Below are 12,612 nucleotides of genomic sequence, written 5' to 3'. Positions count from 1 at the left end.
TATTCTGACGACAGAATAGTAGCATAAATGGATCCTGAAGAAGCCACACTCAAGTTATATCATGTTGATTTGTACGTTCCCGTTACAGGCATCTCTGGTATAATTGGCATCCCTTCTTCCTTTTCATCTTCATCTTGACGCGCTTTCGCAATTTTTAATAAGTTCAAAAGTTTAATTTCCTGAAAGGTAGCCCGTGTCTGCTGGTGATGTTGCTAACACTACTGTAGTAAACGGTTCGATCTAGGTAGTGGAAGTTTACACGCCGAACACAGACAAACATCCTACCTCTAGGAAATAGAGGCATGCTTTGAACTCTTCTCGACCAATCAAATTAGTGGACCGGAAACAACTATAATATATTTAATATATATTAATATTTATATATAATATATATATATATAATAAACACACAAGGAATCAAAAATTTATTCATTATGAATGAAAAGAGGGCATAAATGTACTTCGTCACAAATTGTTTAAACAAAAGTTTTAAGGGCTTTATTGTACGTGTAGCCTAGTGTGACTACACGAAATTCGATTTCTTTCGTAAAACATTAAGTTTGTGAATGTGAACTGATGGATATGTGATTCAGTTGAGAACAGAATTCTAGGTGAAAAGTATTATATTGTGTACTGTTATATGCATGGCAAGCAAGTATAGTTTAACGACGCGACCTTTTATCCTGACGCGAACATGATACAGAGAAGCGAATATGAGACCAGGACGTCATCAAACCGCGACTTTATCAGTTACGCGGAAGAAGAAAACCTGCTAAGCTAGTTGGCGGTGTTCGAACTCGGCCAAACGTTTGAACTTGTTTAATTCGTGTATTTACGTTTATTATTTTCGTGGCTGTTGTAATGTGTACGAAGCCTGAATATTTATCGTGTTATTGAATGTTTATCGTGTTATTGTCGCAGATTTACGGCTGACACTCAGATGGCTGTTTAGCTGGTTTAGCTAGCAGGCTATTTGGAAGTTTGCGGCGTGTTTTGTTGTTTTGTGGAGATGAAGAAACTGTTTTGTGTCCTGAGGTTTGGGGGAATAGTGTGATGACCTGCGTTTGTACACTGTGAGGAGAAAACGGCGGCTTCCACCATGAGTGACGGCGACTCGGAAGTGGAAAGGTAACGTTTGGAAAGTCTGAACATAAACTTCTCTCTATCTGAGTCGCGTGATCAGCTATAGACGTGTGTTATATGATTGATTCAGTGATCTTTTCTTTAACTGTGGTGTTCACAACGCCGTAGTCGGTGTTGCCAGGCCTTTTCAGGGGAAATGTAGTAGATGTAAAGTAGCGTCTAGAACTCGCCAGATGACGTCATGTGGTAATCTGAATAGTTATTGATTCATCACAGTAAAAGATCAAACTCTAACTAATAGATTATAGTTTTCTTTTTTCCGTATAGAAACAAGTCATGTCTGGTCACAGCACCACAAACTAATGTATTTTATATAACGTGAGTGATCTCAGACACTAACTTGTTTTGTGGATGTTCCACAACATTCGACGTAACAGGAAACGGATAAAAATAAATTCATTAAAAATCGCTATTATGGTGTAAGATGACTACAGGACATGCTGTTATTGGAAAATAATCTCGTTCCGTTTCAGGCCGCATCGTAGCTTGTCATTGTCGATTACGTTCCTATAACAGCACTCCACGAGTCTTTCGTTTCTTGCACACTTGACTTGACGCGTTTGTAATGTTTTCTGTGTGTGTGTGTGTGTGTGTGTGTGTGTTTAGGATTCTGACGGAGCGGCCGCCCAGCAGCTATGGCTCCATGTGTAGTGACGATCCAGAAGATGATGATGATGATGATGAGGTTCAAGATGCCGCTCCTCAGCCCGTGGTTAAAGTCAACTTACCTACAAGGTGTTTTTATGTGTATATATATATATGTATATATATATATATATATATATATATATATATATATATATATATATATATATATATATATATATATATATGTGTGTGTGTATATATGTGTGTGTGTGCGCGTATATATGCGTATGTATGTGTGTGTGTGTATATATGTGTATATATATATATATATATATATATACACACACACACACACACACACACCTGAATTGAATACCTCATTCATGAAAGTCAGTGTTTGACTCATTGGCCCCTCTCTCTCTCTCCATGTTTGTGACAGGATCAAGCTTAATCGGCCAGACTCGCCTGAGACGGGCATCACCTCGATCACACAAGACCGACGAACCAGTGTCCGTAATGAGGGGGTCTACATTACTACACAAAGGTACATACAACATAACCTGGTTTCATAGCGAGCAGTTACTCTACAGCGTCAGGTTTGGTACGCAACTGATAATGTCCCTTCCCTCATCTTTCTAATCTTGCATACATTCTTCCTTCCTTCCTCCCTCCTTAATTCTTTTCTTTCACATGTCCTTACTCCCTGTTCTTACATACATCCTTCCTCCCTTCCTTCCCTCCCTCCCTCCCTTTCTACCATCAAAATTTCTTCCTTACATTCCTTCATTATCTACTTCTCTTCTTGCTTACTTTGTCACTATGTTCTTACTTGACTGTGAGCCTCTCCTTTTGTTACGGACGTCTTGTCACTCTGCAAAATTGTGCAACGGGGTTTGTGTGTGTGTGTGTGTGTGTGTGTGTGTTTTTCAGGAGAGAGGAGGACCCAGGAGAATCAGTAATGGAGATGGAAGACAATGAGAGTTACATGCTTGAGAGAGAACCCCAAGACAGCGAGAGGAGGAATATTCAGGAGGAACCCAGTGTTCCCGAAACCGCACAGTCGCCTACTCCTACGGTGGATTCGGCAGACGAGCTCTCCCTGCCCTATGTGTTCACGGTGAGTGAGCTGTAGTGTGTGCTGCATTGTGTGCTGCAGTATCTCAGTACTCTGACGTGTGTGTGTGTGTGTGTGTGTGTGTGTGTGTAGGCCATGCTGAACACTCTCAGAACTCTGAATGCAGTGGAGCTGCTGTGTTTCGTGCGCAGTCTGAGATCGCAGAGTAAAGGTAAGCTCGAGTTCCGGCAGCTGGAGCAGGAGGGCGAGATCGACGTCCTTGGCGTGGTGGACCGGATGATGGAGGAATGGGACAAAGGAGATGCGCTGAGCAGCACCATACGCACGCTGTACGAAATCAACAAGCGTGCTGTCGCTAGCTCACTGGAGAGCGTGTGCAGGAGAGGTAGGGTTCAGGAGAAGTGAGGTAAAGACTGCTGTAATGCGCCTGATAATCAACAGCTTCTCTAACTCTCTCTCTCTCTCTCTTTCTCTCTCCCCAGCGTTGGTGCAGTTCGAACTGAGATGCAGTCACATGCGCCGTTATTACAGTCTCTACGAGGGAGCCAGTCGCCCAGGGCAGCAGCGCTACATCAGGCATGTCTACGTAGACTCGCCCATTGTGCCCCAAACCCCAACCGGCGAGGGACTGCCGATCAGTTTTAGCGACCTTTTCTCTCCCATCGAGGGTGAAGATCGCGTCCGCGTCGTCGTGACAACAGGCGTCCCGGTCGTCGGCCTTACGGTGAAGGTGCAGATGTTCATCATGGACTGGACGGAGGAACGGGTGTGTCAGGACTTCCAGTTCGTGTTCGCTCTTCCGGGTCGCGACCTTCACCTTGTCCGAAACTCGGAGCAGACTTTCCTGGAGTTTCTTGCCGCGTTTTACCCCGAAGCGAAGCACGCGGAATTCCTGGGCAGCCAAAACTGCGCCGTGCTCTTCGTCATCGATGCACTCGAGCTCTGCAGGCACCCCCTCGATTTTCAGAACAATCCCGTCGTCACGGGGATCACGACTCCGGCTCCGGCGGACGCCCTTCTCACTAGTTTAATCAAAGGAGACTTGTTGCCTCACGCCTGCGTTTGGATCACAGCCCGTCGTCCCACCGCTCGGAAAATCCCGTCAGGTTGCTGCTACAGATTTACAGAGCTGAAAGGATTCGGCGACGCGCAGAAGGACGAGTACTTCACCAAACGGACTAAAGACCCGACGCTCGGCAGACGCGTCCTAGCTTGCGTCAAAGCTACTCCGGGTCTGTACGACGCCTGCTATCTGCCCCTCTTTTCCTGGATCGTGTCCTTCGTTTACGAGCTGCGCTTACAGAACAGGGGGTTCGTAGAGTCGGTGCCAGCCCTCACCACTTTTTACGTGCAGTACGTCATCGTGCTGATGAACCGGAAGATCGAGCGCTCCGTTGGTACGGGGTTCGACGCATCCCAGTGGAAAGAATCAGACGTAAATTTCTTGATGAGGATGGGCGAGCTAGCGCTGAAGATGCTGGTCGAAGAAAAGAACGTCTTCTACGAAGACGCATTGTCCCGTTCGGCACTGGACCTCCACGACGTCACTCATCGAGTCGGGATCTCGTTCGAAACAGACGAACCTACGAACGAGAACGGGCGGAGCTTCAGGTTCGTCCACCCCAGCGTTCAGACGTTCATGGCTGCCGTGTACGTCTACGTCAAGTTTCGGATGACCGGGGAAAACGTGTTTGAGCGGCAGAGAAGCGGCAGAGAGCGGTCCGTCTATGAGCTTTTCAAACCTGTCATCGACCGCGTGCTCGCCAGACGCGACGGGCACATGGACCTGTTCCTGCGCTTCCTGTTGGGGCTGGTGGCTCGTGTGACGGAAAAGACCCTGCGCGGCCACCTGCTGCCTCAGCGTCACCCCGAGCCGAAGGGCGTCGAGGACATGATCAAGTATGCCAGGAAGAGGATAAAGGAGAACGCCGTACCCGAGCGGTGTAGAAATTTGGAACTGTGTCTCACGGAGCTGGAAGAGGGCATGAAGGGTTGATGAGAGATCGGCTGGTGATGGAAAAAGTGGTTCATATCCTAGCAGAACATCTAAATGAAGAGAGGCTTTCGTTATTTTGTCTGATTGAGAGTGATGTTTTAATGAGATGAGTGCTTTAATGAGTGTTTACCTCTGACTAACGAGAGGTAGATGGGTGTTTTTTCCACAGCACATTCAAAAACAAGAACCAGCCCAACTGGGTAAACCGAAATAACTTTATTTCTAGTTCATTTTCCCCAAAAGCTTGTGAACGATATGGTGTCGGGGGAAAAACTGCTTAAAAAGAACGCTATTTTACTCAACACGAACATTGATTATGGATAGCCAGAGAGTGCTTGTAGAAAGGATGAGGCTGTATAAATGATTTTTTTTTTTATACAGTCGTGTGTGAAACGGTTTTAAACGTAGCCTGTTATTGTAAAATTTATGTTGTTTATTGTCAGATCACTATTCTAATATGCCACTGAAAGCACTCCATTTTGAGTAATCATAACGACGACAAGCCTCCTCGTGTCCGAGTGGAACGAGGCGCTACCGTTAGTTTGCCATGGTCAGGCTAGTTTTGAACGTTCTTGTGTGCATGCTGTCTCTGGTATATGCATGACCGATCAGAGACCGATGACGTCGCTAGCCCCGCCCCATGCACTCGTAGGGAAATTCCTGAAAAGTTTCTTCAGGAGAAATATGCTTACTTGAGCAGGTAACAAAACAAATCTGGCTTGAATCCTTGGTAGTACTATTAAGGGGAACAAAACCATCAATCTTGTGACGTTTCCTCTAGTGTGTGTGTGTGTGTGTGTGTGGTGGATGACTGGCCTCTTACTCCTGACTACATCCCAAATCGTTATCCTACTTCAAAACAGAATGGCACCTTCCTACTAATGCCTTCGTCCTTGCTTCAGTTGAGTTTGGGCATTTGCACACTACATCGTCCACTGACGGAATAAGACTTTCCTCATTACTGACATTTATGGCTCGTTGACCCAATAAAGTAGCCATAAATTGGACGTCTGCTAAGGACACTAAATAGCGAGGAATTTTGAACATATGATATTGAGAGTATCTTACACACACAGTTCGGTGTGGTCCATTACTAGATCTAAAAAGACAACAACTTCCTGTTTACATTTGACGATAAATGTGTGTGAATCTCATCTAAATGCTCATACCGGAGTGTTAATGTAGATGTTCATGTGTGTATGGGAGTGATGTGAATAAATGGGATTGGTGCTTCTCCTCAGCTGTGAATGTGTTTGTTTGTTTATTTGTTTATCACTGCAGGTGAACAGGTGGATAATTCACAGCCTTCCTTTGACAAATTACATCTGGGAGATGTCTGAGCTTACCTGTGTGTCATAATAAATGCTATTTTGCTGTCCCACCTCATTTAAATCTGCATTTTTGAGCTTGTTTTAGGAGTGTCGTTTAGGGGGAAAGAGCAGTTGTGATCAATGCATCCCATTCCATCCCATCCTGTCCCATCCCATCCTATCTTACTTCATCCTATCCTATCCCATCCCATCCTATTCTGTCCCGTCTTGTCCTGTCCCATCCAATTCTCTACTATCCCATCATCCCACTCATTCTCTCCCAGCCCATCTTATCCCAACCCGTTCTCTTCCATCCCATATTTCCAATTCCCACTTAAACCACATTCAAAGATTGACTTTTATATGGGAACTTAATTCATCAGGTAGGGATTCAGTGCAAAAACTGACCCAACGCTTTACTATTTGTGCAATTATTTCAAGGGATCGTGCGAACAGAAACAGATACGTTAACGTGTAGAACCTTACGAGCGTTTACACATCAGACCGCTTAGTACCAGAACATCTAGGTTTAAGCGTATGTGTCTGATTTAAAACGGTGAACCCCAATACAAACATCACTGAAAATATTGAATAATCGGCTGCTCATTTGGGCTGAGAATGAAAGTTCTTCATTAGTTGAATGGTACTCTCGATACATGGATTTATTATTTCTGAATAAATCACCAACAAGCTTGTTTAGATAGAGAAGATGTATTTGAATTTGACATACAATTCACACCAAAACCTACTGATTTATATTTCGCATCCTGTGTAACTGGTCTTACAATGGCGAATAAAAGTGAGATTTGGTAGTAATATACCGTTTTAAAGCTGCAAAGTGGGATTTCAGCAGTCTGGTGTAAGAATTCCAGATTTTCGTCGAATGTTCTCGAACGCCTGTGAGAAATTCTGTACGGAGACGCCCGAGTACACCCGAGTACACCCGAACTCGCTACGAAAGTTCGCGAAGTTTCCGGAATGTTCCGAGGTTTCCCGGAAGCCTGTCAAGGAGCTCGCGAGCCGGCTCACAATACAATAGCGCTGTCGGTCGCGTGCTTCTCTGTAACTCATGTTTGTGGACTGGAATTCAAATTAAACTTTTTTTTCTCTCTCTTCAGCTCAAAATTGTCGTTTTGTGAGTTTATGTCATGTCTTTACTCTGTTATAACAAAGGATGTGGGCAGCGTTTTGACCCGGACAACAATCCGGAAGGTAAGATAATATAATATTTCCTAATTTATTTGATGTATTTTTGACCGTTTGGTCTGGCGTTGAGCTAAAGCTAAATGTGGGAAGGTTAAAGTAAGGATAACGGGATCTACACAAACATTAAACTCGCTTTATTTTAGATGTAAACGTCTGTCTGTAATAAAAAGAAAGTTTCATAGTTTAGAAAAGGTCTTAAAATGTATTAAAAACAAAGATTTCTGGAGTAAATGAAGCTGAGTGAGACGGGATTTTTTCAGTGAAATTAGTGGCTAACTTTCTAACTACAGTTAAAGGAAAAAAAAGTCAACAGTATTTTAATTAACATGTATTTATTAACTGTATCTTTGCATATCTTCCGCATATAAATACGTAAATTGTGACTTCATACTTTCTCCACTACATTCCAAGTGCCCTGATATGGGGTGGTTTCACAATAGAAACCATCACAGGAATTCTAATGGTTTCCACTACAAATACCATTATTGTTCCGTAATGGTATCCACTAGACATAACATTTGGTAACAATCTTTAGTCATTGGTATGATAATGTTTCCTGTAAGATGCGTAATTACCATTTTTCTGGAAGGAGTCTCCAGTGTTAGTGCTTGCTTTGTTAACATTCAGAGGTAAAGCTGTGTGTTTACATTTTCCATCTTCAGGACAGAGGATTTTACACTTTGAGGTTCCTCAGGATCTTGATAAGCCATTTTTTTTGTCTGTATCTGAGAGAGAGAGAGAGAGCGCAAACGAGAGAGATTGAGGGAAAGAACGTTTATAGCTGCTATAACGTACGTGAGAACAGGAACTCGTTTTGTGGACGTTCCACAACAGGGAACGTAACTATAAATGGATAAAATAAAAATAAAAAAGGTCACGTGTCCTTCATTAATAAATGAGCTAAATAAAAATTGTGACCATTTGTAAATCGGTGTGGTTGTAATAAAAGAAATATCTTTGTAATTATGTAATAGCTGTCGAGCAATTTTATCTTCAGCCACTCTGAGAAGAAACATGCTCATGTCTCGTTCCAGACGCGTGCACTTACCATCCTGGAGTTCCGGTTTTCCACGACGCCCTGAAAGTAAGTCGCCCAACAGCCTTAATGTGCTTTCTTTCATTGCATAGTTACAGCAAATGGTTGCCTTAACATTCTCGTGTGTGTGTGTGTGTGTGTGTGTGTAACACAGGGTTGGTCATGTTGCAAGAGACGCACTACGGACTTCTCGGATTTCCTCAGCATCGCTGTAAGTGAGCGGCTCTGAGGCATGGCTGCGTCTCAAACCTCGCCGTGTTCACTACGTGGCACTGTAGTGCGCAAGCTTTACTGAAATAATGTATCCAGAGCCCTTGAACGGTGAAATCCCACAATGCACTGCAAGACACTTGGGTTTGGCTAAAGTAGTTGTGTGTGTGTGTTCTAGAACAACGTGGTTCTGTTGTCACAGACCTTTCCAGAACTTTGTTGTGTTGTACTGTTTACTCTAGAACAGCATGGTTCTGTTCTAGAACTCATCTGTATTGTCATAGAGCTCAATATTTAAGAAATGTGGTGTTGTGTGCTGCTCTTCTAGAACTGTGTGGTTCTGGTCTGGTAGTGTGTTTGTTTTAGTGCTGTGTTGTGTGGTTCTGTTCTAGAACTGTGTTATTAATAGTTGTAGAACCATTGTGCACCATTATGTGGTTTTGTCCTAGAACCATATGGTCACGTGGTTGTGTTCTAAACTTCATAGTGTGTGGTCCTGTTCTAGAATTGTACTGTTGTCTAGTTATGTTCTAGAGAATCAGGGTCCTGTTCCAGAATTGTCTGTTGTCTAGTTTTCTGCTAAAACCACATGGTCCTGTTCTGGAAGTTTGTGGAAAATGGTTCTGTTCTAGAATTGCATTGTTGTATAGTCCTGCTCCAGAACAAAATTATTCTGTTCTAGAACACAGTGGTTCTAAGCGGCATACCCCCAGTGTTCTGTTCTAGAAATGTATTGTTGTCTAGTTATGTTCTAGAACACCATGGCTCTGTTTTAAACGGCATAATGCTTGGTACTATTATGAACCTATTTTTTATAAGTTTTTCCCCCCTAAATTCTCTTTTAAAATTGTATTGTTGTGGGACTCTGTTTAAATATTGTGTTGTTGCAAGTTCTAGAACGGTTTGTTGGTATTCTAGAACCATGTCGTGGTGTGGTTCTGTAATAAAGCTTGTTGGTTGTTTGTGTCTGTGTTCCAGGGCTGCACTAAAGGTCACCATAACAAGGAGAAACCCCCCGAGCCGGTGAAGCCCGAGGTGAAGAGTTCAGGAGAGAAGAAGGAGCTGGAGGATCTGAAACCGCGCTTTAATGAATACGTCATACAGGCTCCGAAACCCGTGGAGTTCATCCAGAGACCCAGGTACAGAGCTCCAACACACACACACACACACACACACACACACCATCACAGTTCAGAGTATAATGTTACACTCTAATAGATATCACTAATCCTCTGTGTGTGTGTGTGTGTGTTTCAGTGCTGATGAGCCACTGGTGGAACTGCAGCAGAAAGTGTCTCCGTCTCTGAGACAGGCACTCCAGAACCTCAAACTAGCAGAATCCAGTCAGATTTCAGAGAAAGGTAAACCTCGGCCAATCAGAACAGTTCACCGGAACCAAGAGGCTCAACGACCACAGCCTGATCATGGTGTGTGTGTGTGTGTGTGTGTGTGTGTGTGTTTTGCAGAGGATGAGGGGAATGAGGTGAAAATCGGAACAGCGTGTAAAAACAGAGGTTGCTCTAAGGTAACACAAACACACACCCCTCTTGCTTCTTTATGGTCTAACAGCTATTATGGAGTGTGAAATACTCTGTGTGTGTGTGTGTGTGTGTGTGTGTTCCTTTCAGACTTTCTCTGGACCAGCAACTGACCAGGACAAGTGTGTGTTTCATCCAGGATTTCCTATCTTCCATGAGGGGTGAGAGAGAAACACACACACACACTACTGTATGGAACCTCTATTCAGTGCGAGTAACACGTGTGTGTGTAGGATGAAATACTGGAGCTGCTGTCGGAGGAAAACGTCGGACTTCAACACATTTCTTTCTCAGGAGGGATGCAGCACAGGAGATCACGTGTGGAGGAACGACAGTGTAAGGGAAACGTACACACACGTGAACAGTCTCTGAAATTCTTATCAAGCATGACATTATTTTGACTCGCTGCGTGTGTGTGTGTGTAGGGGAAGAAGGTGGTACCGTGTCGCTTTGATTGGCATCAGACTGCTAGTCATGTGACCATCTCCATCTACGCTAAACACTCCAACCCAGAGCTGTGTTCAGTACAGGCCAACAGCACCAAGGTGAGTTTGTGTATCCTGTGTGTGCGTGTGTGTGCGTGCGCATGTTGACACCTACATTCTTCCTGTGTGTGTGATTTTGTACAAATGACTGTTTGCCCTTACTTTAAACCGTGTGTGTGTGTTCTCCATGGTAGGTGTGTATCAGAGTGATCTTTGAGGGAGAGAAGGAGTTTGAACAGAATATCAGTCTCTGGGGGGTGAGTGTACCAGAACTCAGCACTAATGAACATGAAACCTTGACCAATCAGAGCACAGAGAACTGTAAATGTAGACCAATCACAGCACAGAGAAAGGTCAATGCAGACCGATCAGAATGCAAAGAAAGGGAAACAATGACCACTGATTAACGTGTTTCAGCGAGAAGGTAGAAGTGAGGTCACTGTTCTGTTGTGTCCCGGCAGGTCATTGACGTCAGCAGGAGTGCCACGAACATGATGGCTGCCAAAATCGAGATAGTCATGAAGAAGGCGGAGCCGATGTCGTGGGCGCGGCTCGAACTGCCACCGCCCACTCCTGTATCGACCAATGAGAAGAAAGCAAAGGAGTGTGTGTAGAAGAAAAAAAGGACTGAAAGTGTACCGACTGTTAGAGAGCTAGCTCAGAACAACACACGCTGTATTTCTGTACTGTACACACACACACGCGCACACACTCATTTCTCGTTTGTGTTCGATTTAATCACCACGCATCAGTTTTCACACTAGACTTTGGCTCCGTCTCATTTGCCCTTCGCAGACTACCGTTGTTCCTTAAAAGATGCTAGAGGAGTACAGGAATGTGAAAACTGTGTGTCAACTGTGTCCCAAATTATTGTTGTATGTTTTGCTAATTGGGCAAGATAGCTTTTGAACATTCATAGTCCCATTCACAGAAGCATGATGGGTAATATATTACAGTAATATGTTAATGAGTAGTGAGCTGATTGGATAGTCAACATTAAGACCTTTGAGGCATTCCTGAACCTTTTACAGATAATAAGAATGTCTAATAATAAAAAATAAAATAAACAAAGGTCTGACTATGGGCCTTGCTGCATTTCCCTGTGCCCTCGCTGACTCTCCCTTGTGCACTTTGAAAGAAATCCCAGAATGCACTGCTTAGGTTTTTTTTGTCTAATTAACATACTCGATGGTAGAGAACACCCATAAACGATGGACACTGTGAGAGTCAAGCAGAAATCTAATGCACCTCCTGATTTTACTCTCTGGGCCAACAAGAGGCGGGGCTTAAATTTTTAAGGTAACGATTAGCCAATCACAAGCATAATCCTCACTCCAATAGTTTACCTAATGTTACTTTACACTTTGCATAATATTTCGTTCGCAGGTTTGCGATCAGCTAATGAACTTGATCTTAAGCTCCGCCTTCGTCACTCTAAAGACGGCCACGTCATGTCTGTGGTCTAACAGCTCGAGTGAGGAGTCCCGATGCTTATTTCTAGATCATTTCCTCAGCTCACTATAACACAAGTTTTTTTTTTAACCTACTACAAACGGCCAACGAACAAGTCTACAACTGTGACCTCATTAAATATGCGAGGTGCTATGAATATGAGCGAACGTAGGATTTGGAAAGCAGTGAAGCTGGGAAGTACCTCATATAGGCTGAAAGCCTTCGTCCAAATTTCTGATCAGGCTAAAGCAAAAGAAGCTCTTATTTAATAAATGATGTCAGCGAACTACATTTTTAAAGATTGCAGACCCCTCTTTGGCTATGCTTTATCGTCATTAATTTTTAATATGACGGGTTGAAAAAACAAAAAGCCGTAACCACGGCTTTTAAAATGTAGTCAAATCTAAGAAACGAAGCCGTCTCTGTATGTAAGAGGTCTGGCGCGTAGCCTAAACGTCACTGAAACTCCGTGTACGCTGTACGACTTTCTGAATTCCATAAATGCCACAGAGCTTGTGCTTAATGCGACTGTTTCTCCTCACACAATCCTGCTGTCTGACCTCCACAAACCCA

The 12,612-nt window shown here is 43.7% G+C and overlaps 2 protein-coding genes across 2 annotated transcripts; both read left to right on the top strand.

Annotated features, from left to right (window-relative positions):
* Window positions 1-558: 558 nt before the first annotated feature.
* nlrc3l (NLR family, CARD domain containing 3-like) lies at window positions 559-6,042 on the top strand. Its single transcript, XM_053647029.1, has 6 exons — window positions 559-1,128; window positions 1,750-1,878; window positions 2,171-2,275; window positions 2,662-2,848; window positions 2,939-3,191; window positions 3,289-6,042. Exons 1-6 carry the CDS (start codon window positions 1,100-1,102, stop codon window positions 4,800-4,802), a joined length of 2,217 nt encoding a protein of 738 aa, XP_053503004.1. The 5' UTR covers window positions 559-1,099; the 3' UTR covers window positions 4,803-6,042.
* Window positions 6,043-6,175: 133 nt separating this feature from the next.
* chordc1a (cysteine and histidine-rich domain (CHORD) containing 1a) lies at window positions 6,176-12,467 on the top strand. Its single transcript, XM_053647038.1, has 11 exons — window positions 6,176-7,324; window positions 8,353-8,402; window positions 8,509-8,565; window positions 9,543-9,703; window positions 9,822-9,925; window positions 10,031-10,089; window positions 10,193-10,263; window positions 10,336-10,438; window positions 10,528-10,647; window positions 10,782-10,844; window positions 11,049-12,467. Exons 1-11 carry the CDS (start codon window positions 7,261-7,263, stop codon window positions 11,199-11,201), a joined length of 1,005 nt encoding a protein of 334 aa, XP_053503013.1. The 5' UTR covers window positions 6,176-7,260; the 3' UTR covers window positions 11,202-12,467.
* Window positions 12,468-12,612: the final 145 nt, after the last annotated feature.

Source organism: Ictalurus furcatus, chromosome 17 (assembly GCF_023375685.1).
Source record: "Ictalurus furcatus strain D&B chromosome 17, Billie_1.0, whole genome shotgun sequence".
Classification (NCBI taxonomy): Eukaryota; Metazoa; Chordata; class Actinopteri; order Siluriformes; family Ictaluridae; genus Ictalurus; species Ictalurus furcatus.
This window is presented reverse-complemented; position numbering and strand designations above follow the sequence as displayed.

Bases quoted from the DNA above. Each gene is read 5' to 3' on its own strand.
- nlrc3l (XM_053647029.1), top strand. From the start codon at position 1,100: ATGAGTGACGGCGACTCGGAAGTGGAAAG. The intron at 2,276-2,661 runs GTACATACAACA...TGTGTTTTTCAG, and splicing joins GTCTACATTACTACACAAAG to GAGAGAGGAGGACCCAGGAG. The intron at 2,849-2,938 runs GTGAGTGAGCTG...GTGTGTGTGTAG, and splicing joins CCCTGCCCTATGTGTTCACG to GCCATGCTGAACACTCTCAG.
- chordc1a (XM_053647038.1), top strand. From the start codon at position 7,261: ATGTCTTTACTCTGTTATAACAAAGGATGTGGGCAGCGTTTTGACCCG. The intron at 9,704-9,821 runs GTACAGAGCTCC...TGTGTGTTTCAG, and splicing joins GAGTTCATCCAGAGACCCAG to TGCTGATGAGCCACTGGTGG. The intron at 10,845-11,048 runs GTGAGTGTACCA...GTGTCCCGGCAG, and splicing joins AGAATATCAGTCTCTGGGGG to GTCATTGACGTCAGCAGGAG.